This window comes from Ranitomeya variabilis, chromosome 4 (genome assembly GCF_051348905.1).
Source record: "Ranitomeya variabilis isolate aRanVar5 chromosome 4, aRanVar5.hap1, whole genome shotgun sequence".
In the NCBI taxonomy this organism is placed as follows: domain Eukaryota; kingdom Metazoa; phylum Chordata; class Amphibia; order Anura; family Dendrobatidae; genus Ranitomeya; species Ranitomeya variabilis.
The window spans coordinates 749,439,000-749,465,347 of NC_135235.1; the positions used below are offsets into that span (position 1 = coordinate 749,439,000).

General features: G+C 50.0%; 2 protein-coding genes across 3 annotated transcripts; one reads left to right on the forward strand and one right to left on the reverse strand.

Moving 5' to 3' along the window:
- Positions 1-6,545: 6,545 nt before the first annotated feature.
- LOC143766746 (E3 ubiquitin-protein ligase TRIM39-like) lies at positions 6,546-8,475 on the reverse strand. The gene has a single exon (XM_077254659.1). The coding sequence runs from the start codon at positions 8,400-8,402 to the stop codon at positions 6,966-6,968; it is 1,437 nt and encodes a 478-aa protein (XP_077110774.1). The 5' UTR covers positions 8,403-8,475; the 3' UTR covers positions 6,546-6,965.
- A 4,279-nt stretch (positions 8,476-12,754) lies between these two features.
- LOC143766747 (uncharacterized) lies at positions 12,755-26,310 on the forward strand. 2 transcript variants are annotated; one of them, XM_077254662.1, is made up of 6 exons: positions 12,755-13,114; positions 13,186-13,254; positions 16,825-16,893; positions 21,703-24,064; positions 24,147-24,267; positions 25,156-26,310. In XM_077254662.1, the coding sequence occupies exons 1-4, from the start codon at positions 12,895-12,897 to the stop codon at positions 22,053-22,055; spliced, it is 711 nt and encodes a 236-aa protein (XP_077110777.1). In that variant the 5' UTR covers positions 12,755-12,894; the 3' UTR covers positions 22,056-24,064; positions 24,147-24,267; positions 25,156-26,310. The 2 variants fall into 2 exon arrangements, with proteins under 2 accessions (XP_077110777.1, XP_077110775.1); XM_077254660.1 differs by having other exon boundaries at positions 21,703-24,267.
- The last annotated feature ends 38 nt before the right edge of the window (positions 26,311-26,348 follow it).

Sequence of the window (26,348 nt, forward strand, 5' to 3'; positions counted from 1 at the left end):
TTTCAATACAGTAGACTCTGGGGAAAATGGCTGCCTCCGGCGGCGCATGCAAACATTTCGATCTCGACTCCCTCAAAATCTCATCGTAGGAACTTAACCTGAGAGGTCGTGAACAATAGTGACCAACACATTTACAATGGATATAAAGTCTACACACCCTTCATAAAATTACATTTTGCAGAGAAAATAAAACTACACTAATGTGGTTGCATAAGTGTGTGCACCCTCATATAATAAGGGCTGTGGTTGAGCCCAGAATCAGCCGATCACGTTTCCCCCATGTTACATAAGTCAGTGCTTGGCCGTCTTCATTTACAGCAACTGATTAACTGCAGAGAAAGTGTCGCTGCTCTAGGATTTTCCTGACCATAAACAGTTGACAACACAGCAAATGGATCTCATTGTGGAAAGCTGTCAGGATAAGGTGCTTAAACATTTCCAGACATTAGCTCTACCATGGACGTTGTGAGGATGTCGTCAAGAAGGGGCTGAAATCTGGCACCACAGAGATCTTACCCAGAGCTGTATGCCTCTCAGAAATTGATGAAAAGACAAGAAGATCGGGGCTGGAGGTCAACAGCAACATTAAAGGAGCTGCAGGGATTTCACAGAAATCAGAGAATTTAGGCGGAGGGTGGGGGAGCATTTGGGGGACATACGTAATAACAGGGATACACCATTGGCGAAACACCTGAATGGGAGCCATGGTGGAAACTGTGGAGTCATCAGATTCATGGGTATCGATCAAGTCAGAGCACCCTTGAGAGGTGGCAACTATGACAAAATGATCTTACAGAGAATGCCGATGGATTTACCGGCTTGATACCCAGTGCCCCCTCGGTCTTAATGAACAGCTGAATTATAGCTGTTTCTTTTATAAATTCCCCTTACCCTCATAGACTATGATTTCAGCGATGAAGAATGTCCGTACAGAAGGGGGATATTAGACATGGCTAGAGAAGGCGACCCCTGAGAAAGGTCAAAACATTGACCCATAGAGTTGAGCCCTGGCTGGACTAACAGAATAGAGGGGCATTCAATTTCACTGCATAAAGGGCAAGTGCCCATAAATGGGGTGTGAACCATAATGCCTGGCAGTGATTGAGATATATGTATACCGAAAGGTAGGGAGGTACTGTAAGATATACTAGTGGTATGGACACTGCTCCTTGTGTCGTCATAATTCTCTGTTTATATGGAAGTGTGTACAGTCAATCCATAAACAACACTGGATAAAAGAAATGAGATCAGGTACAGAGAGCACATGCGCAGTAGTGTCAAATAGGCGGTACTGATCGGCAATCTGGGGTATGTGATGAAGCCCACCGTACTAACTAAAGGCGCTCAAGCAGCTATCAGCTGCAATTAGAAGCAAGTGCGCACGCGCGATGAATAATTGATACCAACCAGGACCTTCGGTGGGAGGCGCAGGCGCGGTTGGCAGCAGTAATTGCATGCCGGCAAGGACCTGTAAGTAGTAGCGCATGCGCCGTTGGACACAACAATTAGTTGCTTACCAGTTGTTAACCAGGACCTGTGGTCACATGACCAAGGTGCCTGTAAATCCGGAAGCGCAAGCGCGGCCTTATGGCGATCAGGTGAATGATTAACAATATATATTCACATATCCACTAAGGTATGGAGGCGCAGGCGCGGTTGGCAGCAGCTATTGCTTGCCGGCCAGGACCTGTGAGTAGTAGCGCATGCGCCTTTAATCACAACAATTAGTTGCTAACCGGTTGTTAACCAGGACCTGTGGTCACATGACCAAGGTACCTGTAAGTCCGGAAGTGCGAGCGCGGTTCTACGGCGATCAGGTGAATAATTAACGATATATACTCACGTAGCAACTAAAGTATGAATAAAAGACACGCAGAGTGGGGCGACAATAGCCCAAACGTTCTGTTTATTCTTTGCGCATGTGATTAATCAAATGGAGTGTTATGGATGACTATTTGGTTACACAGGAAGTGATGACAGACGCTAGATATGGGTACCACCCACATTACTATATAATGGCAACCAGGACTTAGTGTGATAGAGACCATTTTCTCCCTCACACCGAGGAATCTGTTACTAATGGAGGTTATGTCTGCCACTGCAGAATACCTGTTCTAACCTGGACAACTTCCCCTGATGAACCCCCTGAACAGGGGAGGAAACGCGTTGGGAAGAGTTAGGGAAACATATTTCCAGGGTGGCTACACTTGTCAAGGGCATCACTTTAACAGGCTCATACTTGGGTACTGCCCTTGTGAGGGCGGGAGTTTTTTACACAGGGCACGACAGGGAAAGTAGGCCCTGTCCCCTCTCCCCCCCCCCCCCTTGTACTTTTTGCTCCCCATGTCTAAAAGTCTCACGGATCCTGAGGCCACAGGAACCTTCAGAAGATCGAGAGGCGACAAATGGGTGAGATTGTGCCATTTTTTTCAAGTGCACTGGTAACCATGAGCACTATTGTCCACTGATTGATTTTAAATTAAGTTTATTTTTTTTTTTTCCTTTTAGGTATGCATATTAAAGGATAAGTTTTATGAGACTGTGTCCTGTATCTGACCACAACCTCCCCTATTCTTCATATGTCCTGCTTGTGGGGTCAGGGTCAAGATGGAAGCCTTACCTTAAAAAGAAAATTTCTGCCAAAACCTCCATCAAGTTGGCCAGAAGCAGGAAACGTGTTCTGTCTGCTGAGACTGAGGGGGAACATTACTTCCGAAAGGTGCAAAGTGGACTCTGGTCATCACCAGAAGATCACCATCCCCACAGTGAGGCATGGTGGAAGCAACATTGTGCTCTGGGGATGGTTTTCAGCAGCTACACCTGGCGCTTTAGTCAACGGGGAGGGGATTATGGACAGATCAAATATCAGACAATTTTACATCAAAAGCTGAAGATAAACAGGAATTTCACCTTTCAGTAGACAATGACCCTAAGTGACCTCCAAATTAGCCAAAAAAATTGACTTCACCAGAAGAAGATGGAATTTCTGGAATAGTAAGGTAGACGGGTCATTAGTACAGAACAATTGAGTAAAAAAACAACAAATGATGCAGTAGTTTTTTTTTTGTCAATACATTATAGCATAAATGAAGAGATTGTGTAGGAATCCTTTTCAGATGTGCGGTAATGGAGTCATTACACCAGTGACCCCATTCCGTCACATCTCCTACAGTCCCTTTCACCATCAGTCTCTACTCACCTAACAAAAGTATTCAACCTTTCTCTCCCTTCCGGTATCTTTCCCTTCTCATTTAAGCATGCCATCATACATCCATTACTTACAAAACCATCCCTCGACCAAAACTGTGCCGCTAATTATAGACCTGTCTCTAATCTTCCCTTCATCTCTAAACTCGAACGCCTGGTCCACTCCCGTCTTACCCGCTATCTCTCAGATAACTCTCTTCTTGACCCTCTACAATCCGGTTTCTGCTCTTTACACTGTACTGAAACTGCCCTCACTAAAGTCTCTAATGACCTACTAACAGCTAAATCTAATGGTCACTACTCCATGCTAATTCTCTTGGATCTCTCCGCAGCATTCGACACTGTGGATCATCAGCTCCTCCTCACTATGCTCCGCTCCATTGGCCTCAAGGACACCGTTCTCTCCTGGTTCTCCTCTTATCTCTCCGACCGCTCTTTCACTGTATCCTTTGTGGTTCCTCCTCTCACCTTCCCCTTACTGTTGGGGTTCCTCAAGGATCAGTCCTAGGCTCACTCCTCTTTGTATTCCGCCCCTATTGGACAAACAATCAGTAGATTTGGGTTCCAGTACCATCTCTATGCTGAAGACACCCAATTATACACTTCTGCTCCTGATATCACGCCTGCCTTTTTAGAAAATACCAGTGATTGTCTTACCGCTGTCTCTAACATCATGTCCTCCCTCTATCTGAAACTGTCAAAAGCTGACCAACTCGTGTTCTCCCTCTACTACCCTACCGTTGCCTGACATTGCCATTTCCGTGTGTGGTTCCACCATTACTCCCAATCAACATGGCCGCTGTCTTGGGGTCATACTTGATTCCGAGCTTTCATTCATGTATGTAAGTACCTGGATAAGAATGAAGTGATTAACCAGAGTCCGCATGGGTTTGTAACTAATAAGTCATGTCAGACTAACTTAATTTCCTTCTATGACAGAATCACTGACTGGGTGGATCAGGGAAATGCTGTAGATATAGTATATCTTGACTTCAGCAAAGCATTTGACAAAGTATCTCACACCATCCTTATTGAAAAAATGACTAAGTATGGAATGGACAAGGCAACTGTTAGGTGAATTCATAACTGGCTTAGTGATCGGACCCAACGAGTGGTCGTAAATGGCTGCACATACAGTTGGAAGAATGTCTCAAGTGGGGTACCACAGGGTTCTGTCCTGGGCCCTGTATTGTTCAACATCTTTATCAATGATTTAGATGAAGAAATTGAGGGTACACTGATTAAATTTGCTGATGACACAAAGCTAGGAGGGATAGCTAATACTAGAGAAGAGAGAGAGGATTCAAAAAGATATAAATAAACTGGAGCAGTGGGCAGCAACTAACAGAATGGTTTTTAACAGGAAAAATGCAAAGTACTACATCTGGGCAATAAAAATGAAAAAGCATATGCAGAATGGGAGGAATAGGGTTAAGCAACAGCACATGTGAAAAAAGACTTGGGTACAATAATAGATCACAGACTAAACATGAGTCAACAGTGTGATGCAGCAGCAAAAAAGGCAAATACAATTCTGGGATGTATTAACAGAAGCATACAGTCTAGATCACGCAAAGTCATTATTGTCCTCTACTCCTCTTTGGTCAGTCCTCATCTGGAATACTGTGTCCAGTTTTGGGCACCACATTTTAAAAAAAGACATCAACAAACTGGAGCAAGTTCAGAGAAGAGCGACCAGAATGGTGACTGGTCTGTAAACCATGTCCTATGAGGAACGGTTACAGGATCTGGGAATGTTTAGCTTGCAAAAAAGACTGAGAGGAGACTTAATAGCTGTCTACAAATATCCTATATAAGTGCTGTCACATTGTAGAAGGATCATCTTTATTCTCATTTGCACAAGGAAAGACTAGAAGCAATGTGTTGAAGCTGAATTCGAGGAGACACAGATTAGATATTAGAAAAAAACTTTTTGACAGGGTGATCAATAAGTGGAACAGGCAGCCACGAGAGAAGGCGAGTTCTCCTTCCATGGAAATCTTCAGAGGCTGGACAGACATCTGTCTGGGATGATTTAGTGAATCCTGCTTTGAGCAGGGGGTAAGACCAGGTGACCCAGGAGGTCCCTTCCAACTCTACCATTCTATGATTCACCCCCCACATCCGATCACTGGCTCGTAGGGTTGAGCGAAACGGGTCGTTCATTTTCATAAGTCGCCGACTTTTGGCAAAGTCGGCGTCTCATGAAACCCGACCCGACCCCTGTGCGGGGTCCGCCATGCGGTACGCGATCATGGCGCGAAAGTCGCGTTTCGTATGACGCGATTAGCGCCATTTTTTCAGCCAATGAATGAGCGTGGGCAGAGTGATGACAGGTGTTAGGGGAGTGAACGCCTATCGTTATGTTATCGCTTGTGCGCAGTAGGGATTTGGAATGTGCAATACGAAATTTTCTGTGCTGGGACGGAGGAAAAAAAAAAAATATATATATATAAATTCCTTCATTGGGTTTCGTGTTTCGGCCGAAACCCGACTTTTAACGGTGGTCGGCCGATTTCACTCGACTCGACTTTTAAGACAGTCGGGTTTCACAAAACCCGACTCGACCCTAAAAAACTAAAGGTCGCTCAACCCTACTGGCTCGCTCTTCTTATCTGCACCTCAAAAACATTTCTAGAATTCGCCCTTTTCTGACTTTCGACTCTGCAAAAACTCTTACTGTTTCACTCATTCATTCTCGTCTGGACTATTGTAACTCTCTACATATCGGCCTCCCTCTTACCAAACTCTCCCCGCTCCAATCTGTCCTGAATGCTGCAGCCAGGATCATATTCCTCACCAATCTTTATACCGATGCCTCTGCCTTGTGCCAGTCATTACACTGGTTACCCATCCACTACAGAATCCAGTACACAAAACTATTATCCTCATCCACAAAGCACTCCATGGCTCGGCACCACCCTACATCTTCTCCTTGGTCTCAGTCTACCACCCTACCCGTGCCCTCCGCTCCGCTAATGACCTGAGGTTAGCATCCTCAATAATCAGAACCTCCCATCTCCAAGACTTTTCACGTGCTTCGCCAATTCTTTAGAATGCACTACCAAGGTTAATACGGTTAATCCCCACAGTTTTAAGCGTGTCCTAAAAACGTATTTGTTCAGACTGACCTACCGCTTAAACGCATTAACCTAACGATCCCTGTGTGGCCTATCATAAAAAAAAAAAAAACATAATCAGGTTCCTCGCATCATGTTCTCACACACTTTATGCAGTTAATAGCCCTCTGTGTCTCTACTGTTACATACTTAGGCTGATAACTGGTTCATGCAGCTTTACATGAACACCCGAGCCTTACACCATGGCTGGTCCGAACAACGAAAGCAATTGTTACCATCCACCTCTCGTGTCTCGTCTTTTCCTCATAGTTTGTAAGCTTGCGAGCAGCAGGGCCCTCACTCCTCCTGGTGTCTGTTTTTATCTGTGTTTGTTATGCTGTAATGTCTATTGTCTGTACAAAGCCCCTCTATAATGTAAAGTGCTGCGAAATATGCTGGCGCTATATAAATAAAAATTATTATTATTATTACACCATCATTTTGCTTTTTGAATCAGTGGCGCCCCTTGTGATAACCCCTTGTTCTTTGTGCTGGTGGAGTGGAAAGTGCTGACCTATATTATGTACCCAGCCCACAGATTTCAATGGGGGAATGTAACTCAACCAGGGGGCCCAATTCCTCACCTGGGGGCCCTCGTTTTAGAAGTGACTGTCTGAAGTGCTCATTACTTTGTGAGAACTAGTCACTTAAAATTTTGATATATCCTTCCACTGTTACCATAAAGGCAGCGTGCAGGGGCTCGGTGAAGGTGGTGTTCAAGGTGGTCAAGTACCTGATGGGATCGGTGAGATCATAGAAGGAGAGCTGGCCCGCATCGTAATCCAGATAGATCCCTATTCTATTGGAGGAGACCTCGTCGGGAAGAAGAGTGGCTTTTCTGTCATGTTCTACGTACCACTGGTAAGACACGTATTTGAGGCACCAGGACTTCGCGTTCTCCCCGATGTACACATATCCTTTCCTGTCTATACTAGGATAACACACTCCAATCCCCAGATTTCCTGACTTGCTGATTTCCACCACCCAGTAGTGTCGTCCTGATGAAAAGACTCTACTGCTTAGAGCTTGAAAATGGTCAAATCTCTCAGCCATTTCTGGACGATTGTGTTCTTCATACGAGAGTTGTATTGCTCTCCGGTCCCTGGACAAAGTGACGTTGTTAGAGACCGTGTCCACGTCCAGTAGGAAGTCTACAGGCTTCAGCATATGGATCCACACGTTTGTGCCTGCGCTGATGTCCGATAAACCCGTTTGTAGAAATAAAGAGATCTGATGGTCATCAATGTCCTTGACGTTGTAGACCTCATCGGGGTCCCAGTCCTCCATGTTTCCTTGCCCTATGTCACGTAAGAAGTCCTTGTGTAGGACGGTCAGATGATCGCTCGTCTTGCACATCTCCTCAATGTCGCGGATCTTCCTGGACAATTCTTGCCTCTTGACTTGGAGGTGGTTGATCAGGTCCTCGATTCTTTGAAGGACCTTCTTCTCTTGCTTGGAGATAACCTCCAGAGCTGTCATTTCTAAGCGATTCAGCTTCTTCCTGAGGTCTCGGAACAAGGAGTTAACTCTCTTTTCCATCTCTGCTGCTTTGTCTTCCACCCCTATTCTGCATTGCGCGAGATGTTGAATTTCTCTGTTGGCTTTCTCTCTCGCCATCAGAACTTTTTCCAGCTTTTGCTTCTTCTTTATTTCCAAGGCTTCAGGCAGGAAATTCACGTTGTGTCCTTGGTGGTGTCCAGCTACAAAGCAGCTAATGCAGACACCGGTGGAATCATCCAAGCAGTAATATTCCAGGATCTTGTTGTGGACAGAGCATGTCCTGTGATGCAGGTGGATGGTGAGTTCTGAGAAGACATGTTGCGGAGACTTCTCTTCTGAAAGAGACGGGAGACAATCTATTACTTTGGCCAGGACTATGTTCTTGCAGAGCTTGGAGCGATCTCTGAACTCTGCTCCGCAGTCAGGACAGAAGGAAACTTTGGACTTTTGTGAATCTAGTTTGTGATTGATGCAGTCCCGGCAGAAGTTGTGTCCGCAGCTCAGGGTGACGGGGTCCGTGTACATGTTCTGGCAGATGGAGCAGCTCAGCACGTCTCTCAGATCAGCAGACGCCATTGTTATCGGAAAGAGAAAGTAAAGTCAGCGGCTTCCTCAGTCTGAAACTTCCTCATCCATTGTCAAATACCGACAGATTTAAAGGGACATTGCAAAAAATAGTGGGCTTGGTCCTTACAGGACAGGAAGATCTTGTAGTTCAGGATGAGGTCAGGCCGGCTGCCCGAGGCAAGAAAAGAACCACATGCTGGTCCTTGGCTCATGCCGGTGGAGCAGCTGGTGCGCCAGGACCTAACGTTCTGTGAGAGAAGACCCTGTGATATGGCACCGCGCCTCACTAGACCCGGTAACGGGTAAAAATGTCTGTTCGCTGTCATATCCGCTATGTAGCACACTTCTCTTTTTCTCTCCTTTAGCTCTTGCACTACTGACACGATGGCTTCAAAAGCGAAAGAAAGCAGATTTCACCAAACAGTCTGTATATATAATTGTATAGCTCTTAGACCTGATGAGCCTGGTGTATTTACTTCAAAGATTCATCTCAGAATGACTGTTCTAATCCTGATGTGCAGTCCAACTATAGCGCAAGAATTAATGAGTTAGTGAGTCCCAACACATTGTGAGTGACCCTCCATGGATGAGAAGCCCCCGCACATTGAGAGTGACCCGCTCCATGGATGAGAAGCCCCCGCACATTGTGAGTGACCCGCTCCATGGATGTGAAGCCCCCGCACATTGTGAGTGATCCCTCCATGGATGTGAAGCCCCCACACATTGTGAGTGATCCCCCTCCATGGATGTGAAGCCCCCACACATTGTGAGTGATCCCCTCCATGGATGAGAAGCCCCCGCACATTGTGAGTGACCCCTCCATGGATGAGAAGCCTCCACACATTGTGAGTGATCCCCCTCCATGGATGAGAAGCCCCCGCACATTGTGAGTGATCCCTCCATGGATAAGAAGCCCTCACACATTGTGAGTGACCCCTCCATGGATGAGAAGCCCCCGCACATTGTGAGTGATCCCCTCCATGGATGAGAAGCCCCCGCACATTGTGAGTGACTCCTCCATGGATGAGAAGCCCCCGCACATTGTGAGTGATCCCCCTCCATGGATGTGAAGCCCCCGCACATTGTGAGTGATCCCTCCATGGATGTGAAGCCCCTGCACATTGTGAGTGATCGCCTCCATGGATGAGAAGCCCCCACACATTGTGAGTGATCCCCTCCATGGATGAGAAGCCCCCACACATTGTGAATGAGCCCCTCCATGGATGAGAAGCCCCCACACATTGTGAGTGATCCCCCACCATGGATGTGAAGCCCCTGCATATTGTGAGTGATCCCCTCCATGGATGAGAAGCCCCCACACATTGTGAGTGACCCCTCCATGGATGTGAAGCCCCCACACATTGTGAGTGATCCCCTCCATGGATGAAAAGCCCCCACACATTGTGAGTGACCCCCTCCATGGATGAGAAGCCTCCACACATTGTGAGTGATCCCCCTCCATGGATGAGAAGCCCCCGCACATTGTGAGTGATCCCTCCATGGATGAGAAGCCCCCACACATTGTGAGTGACCCCTCCATGGATGAGAAGCCCCCGCACATTGTGAGTGATCCCCTCCATGGATGAGAAGCCCCCGCACATTGTGAGTGACTCCTCCATGGATGAGAAGCCCCCGCACATTGTGAGTGATCCCCCTCCATGGATGTGAAGCCCCCGCACATTGTGAGTGATCCCTCCATGGATGTGAAGCCCCTGCACATTGTGAGTGATCGCCTCCATGGATGAGAAGCCCCCACACATTGTGAGTGATCCCCTCCATGGATGAGAAGCCCCCACACATTGTGAATGAGCCCCTCCATGGATGAGAAGCCCCCACACATTGTGAGTGATCCCCCACCATGGATGTGAAGCCCCTGCATATTGTGAGTGATCCCCTCCATGGATGAGAAGCCCCCACACATTGTGAGTGACCCCTCCATGGATGAGAAGTCCCCACACATTGTGAGTGATCCCCTCCATGGAAGAGAATCTCCCGCACATTGTGAGTGATCCCCTCCATGGATGAGAAGCCCCCACACATTGTGAGTGACCCCTCCATGGATGAGAAGCCCCCACACATTGTGAGTGATCCCCTCCATGGATGAGAAGCCCCCGCACATTGTGAGTGACCCCTCCATGGATGAGAAGCCCCCACACATTGTGAGTGACCCCTCCATGGATGAGAAGCCCCCACACATTGTGAGTGACCCCTCCATGGATGAGAAGCCCCCGCACATTGTGAGTGATCCCCTCCATGGATGAGAAGCCCCCGCACATTGTGAGTGACCCCTCCATGGATGAGAAGCCCCCGCACATTGTGAGTGATCCCTCCATGGATGTGAAGCCCCTGCACATTGTGAGTGATCCCCTCCATGAATGAGAAACCTCCACACATTGTGAGTGACCCCCTCCATGGATGAGAAGCCTCCACACATTGTGAGTGACCCCTCCATGGATGAGAAGCCCCCACACATTGTGAGTGATCCCCTCAATGGATGAAAAGCCCCCGCACATTGTGAGTGATCCCCCACCATGGATGAGAATCTCCCACACATGAGTGCTCTCGGGAGGCTTTACCTTCTCTTCTTTGGACAATGAATCCATTTTGCATATGTCCCTGACAGTCTGCAGGGTCTTCACCAGAGCTTCCCCGTCCCCCGTCCTCTGCGGTGCGATCCCTGCGCTTCCTGTAGAGTGTCAGTCTGTGTCTGTCCTAGATGTTTTCCTTCTTTGCTGCTCTTCTTGACACCCTGCAGCTGCCCTGACGCTGCCGTTCCTGGGGAACTCTGCTCTGGGGCTCTACCTGTCTCTGTGCGCACCCTGCGGTTCTGTCTCTGTGCGCACCCTGCGGTTCTGTCTCTGTGCGCACCCTGCGGTTCTGTCTCTGCGCGCATTCTGCGGATCTGTCTCTGTGCGCACCCTGCGGTTCTGTCTCTGTGCGCACCCTGCGGTTCTGTCTCTGTGCGCGCCCTGCGGTTCTGTCTCTGTGCGCACCCTGCGGTTCTGTCTCTGCGCGCATTCTGCGGATCTGTCTCTGTGCGCACCCTGCGGTTCTGTCTCTGTGCGCACCCTGCGGTTCTGTCTCTGCGCGCATTCTGCGGATCTGTCTCTGTGCGCACCCTGCGGTTCTGTCTCTGTGCGCACCCTGCGGTTATATCTCTGTGCGCACCCTGCGGTTCTGTCTCTGTGCGCACCCTTTGGTTCTGTCTCTGCGCGCGCCCTGCGGTTCTGTCTCTGTGCGCACCCTGCGGTTCTGTCTCTGCGCGCGCCCTGCGGTTCTGTCTCTGTGCGCACCCTGCGGTTCTGTCTCTGCGCGCGCCCTGCGGTTCTGTCTCTGTGCGCACCCTGCGGTTATATCTCTGTGCGCCCCCTGCGGTTATACCTCTGTGCGCACCCTGCGGTTCTGTCTCTGTGCGCACCCTGCGGTTCTGTCTCTGTGCGCACCCTGCGGTTCTGTCTCTGTGCGCACCCTGCGGTTCTGTCTCTGTGCGCACCCTGCGGTTCTCTGTGCGCACCCTGCGGTTCTGTCTCTGTGCGCACCCTGCGGTTCTGTCTCTGTGCGCACCCTGCGGTTCTGTCTCTGTGCGCACCCTGCGGTTCTGTCTCTGTGCGCACCCTGCGGTTATACCTCTGTGCGCACCCTGCGGTTCTGTCTCTGTGCGCACCCTGCGGTTCTGTCTCTGTGCGCACCCTGCGGTTCTGTCTCTGTGCGCACCCTGCGGTTCTGTCTCTGTGCGCACCCTGCGGTTCTCTGTGCGCACCCTGCGGTTCTGTCTCTGTGCGCACCCTGCGGTTCTGTCTCTGTGCGCACCCTGCGGTTCTGTCTCTGTGCGCACCCTGCGGTTCTGTCTCTGTGCGCACCCTGCGGTTCTGTCTCTGCGCGCACCCTGCGGTTCTGTCTCTGCGCGCACCCTGCGGTTCTGTCTCTGCGCGCACCCTGCGGTTCTGTCTCTGCGCGCACCCTGCGGTTCTGTCTCTGCGCGCACCCTGCGGTTATATCTCTGCGCGCACCCTGCGGTTCTGTCTCTGTGCGCACCCTGCGGTTCTGTCTCTGCGCGCACCCTGCGGTTCTGTCTCTGCGCGCACCCTGCGGTTCTGTCTCTGCGCGCACCCTGCGGTTCTGTCTCTGCGCGCACCCTGCGGTTCTGTCTCTGTGCGCACCCTTGCTTCCATAGCAACAGATGAAGCCCAGTCTGTGGCGCGGCTACAACAAGATGGCCGCCTAGCTGAGGACACTGCTGCTGAGTGTGAGACACAATAACTAGCGCTCTGCTTATGGTTCCCGTCTATTGGGTGACAGTCCGGTGACGTAGGCGACACTGATTGGTGAATCTTTTCTGAGCCTGTGTACGCCGGTCATGTGTGTGCGCAGCGCCTTATGCGCAGGTCACATGACTGGTGAGCTTTGATGTTCTTGTCAGCGCTCTGAGTCTGCGCGCCGTGGACTCCGTGTAGCGGCGGTGACGCCGCCGGTGCTGCTCTTCTCTGTGCAGCCGGGAACCATGCCCCGGTCTAAGGACTTCTCGGAGGATGTGCGGAGGAGGGTGGTGGAGGCTCACGAGGCTGGGAAAGGCTACAAAACCATCAGTAAGATGTGTGAGCTGCACCACTCCACTGTGAGAAAGATCGTCTACAAGTGGAAGGCCTTCAACACCATCTCCACACTTCCCCGGAGCGGGCGCCCCACCAAGATGGCCACCGCCCCGCGCCAGCTCCGGAGAGGTAAGGAGACCGCCGCTGCTCCAGGGATGGCCGCTGATTGGCTACTCACATCACTGTCCTTCTACCCACAGGTTGTCAGGGACAGAAAATTACAACAGATGGTGTCAGAGTCAACGGGAAGGAGAGCACGCGGGTGTCAGGTATGAGAGGGGAGATCGTGTGGGTGTCAGGTACGAGAGCGGAGAGCACACGGGTGTCAGGTACGAGAGCATGGAGCACTCAGATGTCAGGTACGAGAGCGGAGAGCACACGGGTGTCAGGTAAGAGAACGGAGAGCACGCAGGTGTCAGGTACGAGATCGGAGAGCACACGGGTGTCAGGTACGAGAGCATGGAGCACACGGGTGTCAGGTACGAGAGCATGGAGCACTCAGATGTCAGGTACGAGAGCAGAGAGCACGCAGGTGTCAGGTACGAGAGCGGAGAGCACACGGGTGTCAGGTAAGAGAGCGGAGAGAACGCAGGTGTCAGGTACGAGAACGGAGAGCATGCAGGTGTCAGGTAAGAGAGCGGAGAGCACACGGGTGTCAGGTACGAGAGCATGGAGCACACGGTTGTCAGGTACGAGAGCGGAGAGCACACGGGTGTCAGGTACGAGAGCGGAGAGCACACGGGTGTCAGGTACGAGAGCGGAGAGCACACGGGTGTCAGGTACAAGATCGGAGAGCATGCAGGTGTCAGGTACGAGAGCGGAGAGCACACGGGTGTCAGGTACGAGAGCATGGAGCACACGGGTGTCAGGTACGAGAGCGGAGAGCACACGGGTGTCAGGTACGAGAGCATGGAGCACTCAGATGTCAGGTACGAGAGCGGAGAGCACATGGGTGTCAGGTACGAGAGCGGAGAGCACATGGGTGTCAGGTACGAGAGCGGAGAGCACATGGGTGTCAGGTACGAGAGCGGAGAGCACGCAGGTGTCAGGTACGAGAGCGGAGAGCACGCAGGTGTCAGGTACGAGAGCGGAGAGCACGCAGGTGTCAGGTACGAGAGCGGAGAGCACGCAGGTGTCAGGTACGAGAGCGGAGAGCACGCAGGTGTCAGGTACGAGAGCGGAGAGCACGCAGGTGTCAGGTACGAGAGCGGAGAGCACGCAGGTGTCAGGTACGAGAGCAGAGAGCACGCAGGTGTCAGGTACGAGAGCAGAGAGCACATGGGTGTCAGGTACGAGAGCGGAGAGCACATGGGTGTCAGGTACGAGAGCGGAGAGCACGCAGGTGTCAGGTACGAGAACGGAGAGCATGCAGGTGTCAGGTAAGAGAGCGGAGAGCACACGGGTGTCAGGTACGAGAGCATGGAGCACACGGTTGTCAGGTACGAGAGCGGAGAGCACACGGGTGTCAGGTACGAGAGCGGAGAGCACACGGGTGTCAGGTACGAGAGCGGAGAGCACACGGGTGTCAGGTACGAGAGCGGAGAGCACACGGGTGTCAGGTACAAGATCGGAGAGCATGCAGGTGTCAGGTACGAGAGCGGAGAGCACACGGGTGTCAGGTACGAGAGCATGGAGCACACGGGTGTCAGGTACGAGAGCGGAGAGCACACGGGTGTCAGGTACGAGAGCATGGAGCACTCAGATGTCAGGTACGAGAGCGGAGAGCACATGGGTGTCAGGTACGAGAGCGGAGAGCACATGGGTGTCAGGTACGAGAGCGGAGAGCACATGGGTGTCAGGTACGAGAGCGGAGAGCACGCAGGTGTCAGGTACGAGAGCGGAGAGCACGCAGGTGTCAGGTACGAGAGCGGAGAGCACGCAGGTGTCAGGTACGAGAGCGGAGAGCACGCAGGTGTCAGGTACGAGAGCGGAGAGCACGCAGGTGTCAGGTACGAGAGCGGAGAGCACGCAGGTGTCAGGTACGAGAGCGGAGAGCACGCAGGTGTCAGGTACGAGAGCGGAGAGCACGCAGGTGTCAGGTACGAGAGCGGAGAGCACGCAGGTGTCAGGTACGAGAGCGGAGAGCACGCAGGTGTCAGGTACGAGAGCGGAGAGCACGCAGGTGTCAGGTACGAGAGCATGGAGCACTCAGATGTCAGGTACGAGAGCAGAGAGCACGCAGGTGTCAGGTACGAGAGCGGAGAGCACATGGGTGTCAGGTACGAGAGCGGAGAGCACGCAGGTGTCAGGTACGAGAGCGGAGAGCACGCAGGTGTCAGGTACGAGAGCGGAGAGCACGCAGGTGTCAGGTACGAGAGCGGAGAGCACGCAGGTGTCAGGTACGAGAGCGGAGAGCACGCAGGTGTCAGGTACGAGAGCGGAGGGCACGCATGTGTCAGGTACGAGAGCGGAGAGCACGCAGGTGTCAGGTACGAGACTGGAGATCGTGTGGGTGTCAGATATGAAAGTGGAGAGCACACGGGTGTCAGGTACGAGAGCAGAGAGCACGCAGGTGTCAGGTACGAGAGAGGAGAGCACGCAGGTTTCAGGTACGAGAGCGGAGAGCACGCAGGTGTTAGGTACGAGAGCGGAGAGCACGCAGGTGTCAGGTACGAGAGCGGAGAGCACGCAGGTGTCAGGTACGAGAGCGGAGAGCACGCAGGTGTCAGGTACGAGAGCGGAGAGCACGCAGGTGTCAGGTACGAGAGCGGAGAGCACGCAGGTGTCAGGTACGAGAGCGGAGAGCACGCAGGTGTCAGGTACGAGAGCGGAGAGCACGCAGGTGTCAGGTACGAGAGCGGAGAGCACGCAGGTGTCAGGTACGAGAGCGGAGAGCACGCAGGTGTCAGGTACGAGAGCGGAGAGCACGCAGGTGTCAGGTACGAGAGCGGAGAGCACGCAGGTGTCAGGTACGAGAGCGGAGAGCACGCAGGTGTCAGGTACGAGAGCGGAGAGCACGCAGGTGTCAGGTACGAGAGCGGAGAGCACGCAGGTGTCAGGTACGAGAGCGGAGAGCACGCAGGTGTCAGGTACGAGAGCGGAGAGCACGCAGGTGTCAGGTACGAGAGGGGAGATCGTGTGGGTGTCAGATATGAAAGTGGAGAGCACACGGGTGTCAGGTACAAGAGTGGAGAGCACGCAGGTGTCAGGGATGAGAGTGGAGAGCACGCAGGTGTCAGGTGCGAGAGCGTGAAGCATTCAGGTGCCAGGTACAAGAGCGGAGAGAATGCAGGTGTCCGGTACGAGAGCGGGGAGCACGCAGGTGTCAGGTACGAGAGCGGGGAGCGCTCGGGTGTATGGTACAAGGGCAGAGAGTGCTCGGGTGTCTGTTACTAGAGCAGAGAGCACTCGTGTGTCTGGTACGAGAGCAGAGAGCGCTTGGGTGTCTGGTACGAGAGCAGAGAGCGCTGGGGTGTCAGGTACGAGAGCGGAGAGCGCTCGTGTGTCAAGTACGAGAGCGGAGAGCGCTCGAGTGTCTGGTACGAGAGCGGAGAGCGCTCGAGTGTCTGGTACGAGAGCGGAGAGCGCTCGAGTGTCTGGTACGAGAGCAGAGAGCGCTCTGGTGTCTGGTACGAGAGCAGAGAGCGCCCGAGTGTCTGGTACGAGAGCAGAGAGTGCTCAGGTGTCTGGTACGAGAGCAGAGAGCGCTCGGGAGTCTGGTACGAGAGCAGGGAGCACGCAGGTGTCTGGTACGAGAGCGGAGAGCGCTCGGGTGCCTGGTACAAGAGCAGAGAGTGCTCGGGTGTAGAGAGTGTTTGTGTAGCATTAATACTCTGCTACCCTCCTGGAGTTTCACCTGTGCTGTTCTATTATTTGTGTCCTTTTCTCTTTTAATCTAGAAAATGAGAACATAAAAATAGAAGAGGCGAGCGTCAGTGCGGAGAGCGAGGAGGACTCACGAGTCTCAGGTAAGTCATCTGTGCAGAATGTTAGTGGGACCATTCATCAATAGATGATGGTAATCTAAGAAGTTCCTTCACTGGTGTTTTTGGGGCAATGAAGCTGCTGCTCACCTTCCCTGTGCGCTGTGCCTTGGCATGTGCAGATGCTGCAGCTCATGGTCGTGTACTCCGCTCCTGGTGATCAGCTGGAGGGTCCCCCGCCCGTGTCACCTGTATACTGTGATACAAAATAGCCGTGTGCACTACTGGAAGGGGTGGTGCTAAGGTTAGGTTCCCACACCTTTTTAAGCCATAACAAAGAAGAACCTAGCACTCAACTTGATGCCTTTGAAGTGAGATTTATTGTAGTGGTACACTGTAAACGTTTCGGTCCTACACCTGGACCTTCGTCAGTAACTACATGTGGAACATAACAAAAAGTGAAAAATATAACAAAAATCATAAGAAATAAAAAAACTTTTTACACAACATAGGTATATACATAAATGCTGAGGAGAACATTCTGGCATCCATATCACAGAATAGTCAAATGTATCATAGAAGTATATGCTGAAGTGAGATCCTAAGTATCCAGGCTACAGAGTTCCACTTATTTAAAGGGGTGAGTGTCACCCCCATGTGTTAGAACAGTGAGGAGAGGTACATACCGTACTACAATGTAGAAGAGGGCAAAAAAAGTCAGACGACTCACAGAAACGGCGTCTGCAGAAGTGTAAAAACAGTCCGAGGGGGAGTGGTGAGAAATGCAAAACGGACAGAAGGTATGTGATAAGAGAGGCATGTAAATGAACCAGTCGGGGGCTTCTGCTACTCTCCCACCGCGTTTTTTAGGCCAACGACACCGCTTCCCGAGAAGAAGGCCACGAGGCGCGGCCACGGACACAGGAGGAGACGCACCTCAGGGGAGAATCACGAGGTCACAGGTACGACCACCCCATTGGTGATCAACATCTCAGACAGACTATTGGGGGTTGCTGAATACAACATCTTACAGAAGGGTTTGTCCTTTTGTCCCTCCTATCAATGCCATACTTTTGACCTTGAGATGGACCTTCAAAAGTTCTTTAGGTCCCTGAGACTTAAGGCGTTCTTCTCCACTAACCCCCCTGAACTACCCTCTATCCAGCCTCCCACAGCCCCATCTGACAACCCTCTGTCATCTCGCAACCTAGGCCTCTATACTAAGAGCCATTTTAGACCACCACAGGGCTCACATGCCATGGAGTCTTTTATAGGCTTCGTTAAAGAGTCATTCAAGACTCTGTGTGAGGACATCAGAAAGGGGAAACTTTTCTTTCCCTCCAACCTTTCCCCGATTGAACGACAAGCTCTAAGGAGCTTGCAAAACGACAGTAATCTTGTATTTAAGCCCGCAGACAAAGGGGGTGCCCTAGTAATAATGAATAGAGCTGACTATCTTCTTGAAATAAGACAACAACTTAACAACCTTACAGTTTACACTAAGTTACAACATGACCCTCAATCTGCTACCCGGCAAATCATTTCGGACACACTGGCTAAATATATCGAACTAGGCGTCTTGGACCCTAAAACACGGGATTTCCTCACGAAACAACACCCTATTACTCCAGTGTTTTACACCATTCCAAAAATTCATAAAAATCTAGAGAAACCCCCGGGGAGACCTATAGTCGCATCCACCGACTCTATTCTTTCCCCACTGGCCATCTACTTGGAAAAGATCCTTACCCCAATGATTAGGTCTTCTAGATCTTTCATTTTGGATACAGGTTCCTTCCTCGGTACCCTGAAAGATATAGGTCCCATTCCCAAACATTCCACATTGGTAACCATGGATGTAAAAGATCTTTATACATCCATCCCTCACACAGAGGGTATCAACTCGGTTCAAAAACTCCTGACCCAATCTGGTCTCTCACCAGACCGAATACAGTTCTGTACTGAATTACTCACCATTATACTCACCCGGAACTATTTTCTGTTTCAGGACGACTTTTATTTACAGATCCGTGGCACCGCGATGGGCTCTAACGTAGCGCCCCCCTATGCAAACTGCTACATGGCGGACTTTGAGGAGAGTCGGATTTACCCTCATCCGCTTTTCCGCGACAACGTCATCATGTGGAAACGATACATCGATGACGTGTTCTGCATATGGGGGGGCTCGTTGGAAGCCCTCACGGTGTTCTTCGAGTGGCTCAACACGGCCTGGCCAGGTATCTCCTTCACGATGTCCCATAATAATACACAGGTTAATTTCCTGGACACCCTGGTCATCGTGCAACCAGATGGCTCGATATCCACTGACCTCTATACAAAGAGTACTGACCGCAACAGCTTGTTGCACTTTACAAGCTTTCATCCTCCGGCTACTAAGAATTCAGTCCCAAAGTCACAATTCCAAAGAGTCTCCAGGATTGTGTCTGACACGGAACTTAAACCAATTCGCCTCCAAGAAATGGCCACCAAATTTTCACAACGGGGTTACCCACCCTCAGTTCTGGAAAGGGCCACAGCCCCTCCTACCTCACGACAAAATAGATCGTCTAACCGAATTCCGTTTGTCCATACGTATCATCCGTATTCATATATTCTCCACAGGTCAATACGCCAACATTGGCACTTACTATCAAAGGGTTACCCGAAAGTACCCGAGTTCCAGAACCCCTTCCTTCCCTGTTTTAAACGTCCACCGAATCTCCGGGACTCCTTAGTCAGGGCAGACCTTGGATCAGACACGTCCACCCCTCGCCAACGGTTTTTGCAGACCCCACGTATGGGGACCTTCCCATGCCTGAGCTGTGCCCAATGTCACAATGTACTTAAGGGAGCCTCTTTCCACCACCCTCGGTCCGGTAAATCTTACCGCATCCCAGATTTCTTTACGTGTGCCTCATCATGGGTGGTATACCTAATTAAGTGTCCCTGTGGACTCCTATACGTAGGAGAAACTACACAATCAATTAGAGACCGCGTCTCTAAACACAAATCGACGATCCGCCGTGAGAATCTATTGTTACCCATCCCCTTCCATTTCCACAACCAGGGCCACACCGTCTCCCAGCTACGGTTTCAGGTCATAGAGCATGTTCCCCCGTTCAGGAGGGGTGGGGACCGTGTTGCCCGTCTGAAAAGACGGGAGGCATTTTGGATTCATACTCTAGAGACTCTTCACCCGATGGGACTCAATAGAGACTACGATTTAGCCTCCTTTTTGTAGTAGGCTGCCTGCCGATTGTTTCATAATACGGTTCTACCTACAAGATTAACATGGACTCCAGCCATTGTGTTATTTATATACCATTGCAATATGTGGTTACTGTTTACTAATTCTGTTTTCCTTTTTGCCATTAGAATCGCCTGTATTGACATGTATCTCATTTCTGCCTGTCACATCGGACCATTCCACTGCTCACAACTGTCTACTGCGTTTAATGGCACAAGGATAGAACACAGGACCACCACCACTAAGGATTCTGTTCACCTACTACTACTGCAACATTCTATTTTGGGCACTTTGGTTCTAAATCCAGTGATTTGCAAAAACACTGTGCACGAGTTTGCTCCTCCATGTTTCATCATAGCGTTTTTACTGCAGGACTTCACTACCTTTACCATAGCGCTGCTGCACCGCCATCACCAGCTACCTGAGACTGTGTTTTGCCTAGTTTCCCTGACAACGGGACGTCACTTCCGCCTTTCATTAGTGACAGCTCCACATGCGGCCGCACTATGCAGCTTACACTGAGCGATGTCACTTCCGGTCTTAGGTTAGCCGCTGATTGGCTCACAGGCACCTTTAGTCCCGCCCTCTCCCCATGTAACGGCGGTCTCACTCCATATGGGCAGACCAGCGGTGGATTCCGCGTCAGCTCCTGCCACAACCAGCCACAGTCTTTACAGGTAATGTCCTCCATAGCGCACAGCCCACCCTTTCCTGCACACTTAAGAGGAGGTAATCTTACCCAGCCTCTGTCGCTCTATTTCTCACCCATAGCTCAGCTCCTGTATGGTTCAGCTATAAGCTACAAGGTATGGTTCATTTACATGCCTCTCTTATCACATACCTTCTGTCCGTTTTGCATTTCTCACCACTCCCCCTCGGACTGTTTTTACACTTCTGCAGACGCCGTTTCTGTGAGTCGTCTGACTTTTTTTGCCCTCTTCTACATTGTAGTACGGTATGTACCTCTCCTCACTGTTCTAACACATGGGGGTGACACTCACCCCTTTAAATAAGTGGAACTCTGTAGCCTGGATACTTAGGATCTCACTTCAGCATATACTTCTATGATACATTTGACTATTCTGTGATATGGATGCCAGAATGTTCTCCTCAGCATTTATGTATATACCTATGTTGTGTAAAAAGTTTTTTTATTTCTTATGATTTTTGTTATATTTTTCACTTTTTGTTATGTTCCACATGTAGTTACTGACGAAGGTCCAGGTGTAGGACCGAAACGTTTACAGTGTACCACTACAATAAATCTCACTTCAAAGGCATCAAGTTGAGTGCTAGGTTCTTCTTTGTTATGACCTGTATACTGTGGTCACTGATGACTCCCCCTCGCCAGAAGCAGTGTACACGACCCTGCAGCATCTCTACATGGCCGGCGGGATACATGGGACACAGCAAAGACTCTCCACACATCAACGGTTTAAAAAAATACTCAAAACATCCAATTGATAAACTGCTGAATTTTTGAGGATTTGCTGATTAAAATGCAGATTTGTTTGTGGGACAACCCCTTTAATTGTGTGTCTTCCATGGCTGCTCCGGTCACCCTCGAGCTGCAGGATACTGATGATCTCGCTGTCCTTGTTTGTCAGGTACGGACCGTGGTGCAGACTGCGGCGGCCTCGCTGCGGCGGGGGAGGACAAAGCCTCCATGACTCTTGTGCTCCCTGATGTTTCCGGAAGGAAGACGACAAAAAAAATAAGGCGGAAAGAAAAGCTGAACTGTAACCGCGAGCTGGGATCAGCCCCGCCGTCTGCAGAGCGTCACATGGAGGTAATGCTCTGCTGCGAGATCTGCGGCACCTGCTGCACCACAGAAACCGATCTGGAAAGTCACCAGGCGCAGCACCTGGACAAGACGCTGCACCAGTGCATGGAGTGCGGGAGAGCCTTCCAGACCGCCGCCGGCCTGAGAGCACACCGGAAAAGAAAACATGGCTGCTGAGCGCCACCTGCCCCATGGCATGCTGGGAGGAACTGATCATGTGGGATCGGCTGTCAGAGGGCTGCCTGCTAAACGCTGTGACTGGTGAACCTGCGTGGATGGAGGGGACACTTCTGTACATTTGGTAGATGACCCCTGCGCTAGGGGTGTCCTGATTCTCTCCTGTCCACAGTCCACGGCTCCTCTCCTGGCCGCTGCCCTCACCTCCTCTCCTGGCCGCACCTCTTCTCTCCTGAACACAGCCCTCGGCTCTTGGCCACAGCTCTTCTCTCCTGAACACATTCTTCGGCTCCTCTCCTGGCCACATCTCTTCTCTCCTGAAAACAGCCCTTGGCTCCTCTCCTGGCCGCAGCTCTTCTCTCCTGAAAACAGCCCTTGGCTCTTCTCTCCTGAACACGTTCCTCGGCTCCTCTCCTGGCCGCAGCTCTTCTCTCCTGAAAACAGCCCTCGGCTCCTTTCCTGGCCGCAGCTCTTCTCTCCTGAACACGTTCCTCGGCTCCTCTCCTGGCCGCAGCTCTTCTCTCCTGAACACATTCCTCGGCTCCTTTCCTGGCCGCAGCTCTTCTCTCCTGAACACATTCCTCGGCTCCTCTCCTGGCCGCAGCTCTTCTCTCCTGAACACAGCCCTTGGCTCCTCTCCAGGCCGCAGCTCTCCTCTCCTGAACACAGCCCTTGGCTCCTCTCCTGACCGCAGCTCTTCTCTCCTGAACACATTCCTCGGCTCCTCTCCTGGCCGCAGCTCTTCTCTCCTGAAAACAGCCCTTGGCTCCTCTCCTGGCCGCAGCTCTTCTCTCCTGAAAACAGCCCTTGGCTCTTCTCTCCTGAACACGTTCCTCGGCTCCTCTCCTGGCCGCAGCTCTTCTCTCCTGAAAACAGCCCTCGGCTCCTTTCCTGGCCGCAGCTCTTCTCTCCTGAACACGTTCCTCGGCTCCTCTCCTGGCCGCAGCTCTTCTCTCCTGAACACATTCCTCGGCTCCTTTCCTGGCCGCAGCTCTTCTCTCCTGAACACATTCCTCGGCTCCTCTCCTGGCCGCAGCTCTTCTCTCCTGAACACAGCCCTTGGCTCCTCTCCAGGCCGCAGCTCTCCTCTCCTGAACACAGCCCTTGGCTCCTCTCCTGACCGCAGCTCTTCTCTCACGAACACAGCCCTTGGCTCCTCTCCTGGTTGCAGCCCTCGCCTCCTGCCCGCAGATCTTCTCTCCAGAACACAGCCCTCGGCTCCTCTCCTGGCCGCAGCCCTCGCCTCCTGCCCGCAGACCTTCTCTCCAGAACACAGCCCTCTGCTCCTCTCCTGGCTGCAGCTCTTCTCTCCTGAACACAGCGCTCGGCTCTTGGCCACAGCTTTTCTCTCCTGGCTGCAGCCCTTGGCTCTTCTCCTGGCCGCAGCTTTCATCTTCGCTTCTCCATCCAGAATCTTATATTATATTTATACGTTTTTTTTGCAGGAAGTAACTCTAGTGGGAACACTACCCGAGGGCGGAGGCTACAGGAGGGATTTTTATTTTTTTCCAAAATATCATATGAATTTTTTTTATTCGTTATCTTGTAGAAAGTTATAAAAACCAGGGCTGTGGAGTCGGAGTTAGTTTTGGTTGGAGTCGGTAGAAATGTACCGACTCTGACTCCAGCTTTAAAAAAATGTATTAATATTTCATAATTGAACTTTCATATGAATTTTATAAATGTTACTCAAATGTATATGTTCTATCAAACTATGAACAACAGTGATAAGCAGTTCTGCTGGAGATAGAGACATCTATTACTTCTTGTGTGTCACTGTTCTCCACTGCCCTTATCTAATCTTATACTTGGTTAACCTCATGGTGCCCCAACCCCCCTACTTACAATGTATGAAAGTGAAAATGTGTTGCAAATTCTTAGTAGTAAAGCTCCTCCTCTAGATTAGATGTTTACTAGGTGTGCGTCTTCCAAGCATCTCACAGCTGCTACTCAGAAGAGGAAGACTGTAAGAAGTATTATCCTTTCAACAAACTTTGCATCAGTTAACTGTGAGTACATGAGGAATAACAGTATTACTGGCCACTATATCAGTTGTACGACCTGGCAATAATTTTGTACAATTGTTTTTAGGAAAAACAATTGTCATTTGGATTGTGAATGCAGAATTAAAAACCTGAGAATGTCAAAGAAGCGTCACGTTAAATCAGCTGTATTTGAACATTTCACCGTCACTCAAGATAGAAAACATTATGTCTGTCAGTGTATGACAAATGATCCAGACGAAAACAAATGCTGTGAAGCCAAGATCAGTGCATATTCAGGCAAAGATAAAAAATGCTCCTACCAGAGCTTCTAATCTAAAGAGACATTTACAGCGCTTTCATCCAGAAGTACTGAAAGCAGTGGATGCGAAAGACTGCATCCAAACCAATGAACCAGTGCCCAGCTCTTCCAGCCAAACAAAGGAGCAGAGAACTTTGCAGCCATCAGTTGCAAGATATTTTGTCAGTGACAAAGTTACTGTGACAATGACAATAGATACATTTAAAAAAACAGATCATAGAGCTTGTTGTAAAGGATAGTGTGCCTATTTCATTATTTTCACGACCAGCTTTTATGTGTCTGAATGGGGAAATGGCCACAAGCTTGGTGTTTCTCTGGAGAGAGAGAGAGTATTAGAAAATTAGTAATCAAAGAAGCTTTTAAACAAAAGGAAGAACTAAAAAAACTCTCAAGGGACGCTTTCTGTTTCTTAAAATGGATGCCTGCACACGTCACAGAGTGAACTATTTTGCCATCAATGTCCGATTTGTTTGTGACAAAAATGAAATAGTTACCAAGACATTGGCAGTAAAAGACACCAAAGCTCATCACACCAGTGAGTTTCTCCAGGTCTTGGTGGAAAAGGTTCTGCAAGACTATGAACTTAAAAAAGAGCAAGTTCTTTCTGTCGTAACTGACAATGCTTCAAATATGATAAGTACTATTAAGCTAATGAATGAGAGTAATGATGGCGACCAGCATCTAGAAGAACATTCTGGGTCCACAGACACAGAAATGTTTGAAATAGAGGAACACAGTATTGTAACTGAGGAGCAAACTGAAGTTGCTTCAGATGAACAGCAACATGATAGTTTAGATGATCTTGTTGAAACTGTGTCAATACGTTCTTTCATTGATCACATGCGCTGTGTTGTGCATACGCTACAGCTGGCTATAAGAGACAGTCTGCAAGAAGGACATGCTGCTGCACTGATTGGCAAGGTGAGAAAATTGGCTACTGTTGCCAGAACCCCTAAAGTTGACTCAATTTTGAAGAGACGTGCTGGAAAAGGGGCAATTATTGATCAAGCCACACGATGGGGCAGTACTTACTTAATGATTGGTTGAACTGAAAACCTTTCTTGTAGACATGGCTAACCCTCAACTGACGCTAAATGAAAGTCAGTGGAATCAGGTGACTGAGCTGGAAAAATTGCTAGAGCACCCATTTACAGTGACTAAAAAATTACAAGCAGAGGACTTAACTCCAGGTATTTTCTTAAAGGAGTGGAAGAACCTGATGTTTCGCCTGTCCCAAAGAGGAGGGTTAATTGCAAGTGGCATTGCTCATCAATGAAACGGAGAGAGGAGCTGCTATTACAAAATAACATTCTTTTGGCAGCTGTTTATGTAGACCCAATGCATCGGATTCTTCTAGATGATCAACAGCTAACTAAAGGAAAAGAAGCTCTGTTTGAAATGGCAGTAAGGATGAAAGGGTTGCAGAACAGTCAGGAGGAACAAGAAGAATTTGGTCGTCCTGCCACATCTTCACCCTCATCAACTGATGAAGAATTTAATTTCGAAAAATATTTGGATCACAAGGACAGTGCAAAGCGTTCCCGCATAGAAGAAGAGTCATCCCCATCAAAGAACACAGCCAGTACATTTCAGCAGAATTTTTCATGTGCACTAAAAGAAATTGAGAAATGTGACCGTTCATCAAAAATAACAGTGCAACATGCGATTCCTCTGTATCCTGACATTGTCAGAGATGTTGCCCGAGTGGTTACTGCTTTGCCACCAACCCAAGTTAGTGCAGAGAGGTTGTTCTCTGCTCTCAAAATAATTAGATCAGATTTGAGGGCATCCATGAAGGATCTGACAGAGGCAATACTTTTTCTGAGGACAAATTTATAGATTTCTTCTTATTAACTGCGTAACAGTGTTTATTGCATATTTACTTACAAGAGTTTATAAAAGTTTGTAAAAGTTATTTGCTATATTCTAATAAATATAGTTTTTGCTCTAAGTGGTCTGATTACTTATATGAGGGTGAGAAACTGAATA

Bases quoted from the DNA above. Each gene is read 5' to 3' on its own strand.
- LOC143766747 (XM_077254660.1), top strand. From the start codon at position 12,895: ATGCCCCGGTCTAAGGACTTCTCGGAGGATGTGCGGAGGAGGGTGGTG. The intron at 13,255-16,824 runs GTATGAGAGGGG...CTTTTAATCTAG, and splicing joins GGAGAGCACGCGGGTGTCAG to AAAATGAGAACATAAAAATA. The intron at 16,894-21,702 runs GTAAGTCATCTG...CTTGTTTGTCAG, and splicing joins GGAGGACTCACGAGTCTCAG to GTACGGACCGTGGTGCAGAC.
- LOC143766746 (XM_077254659.1), bottom strand. From the start codon at position 8,402: ATGGCGTCTGCTGATCTGAGAGACGTGCTGAGCTGCTCCATCTGCCAG.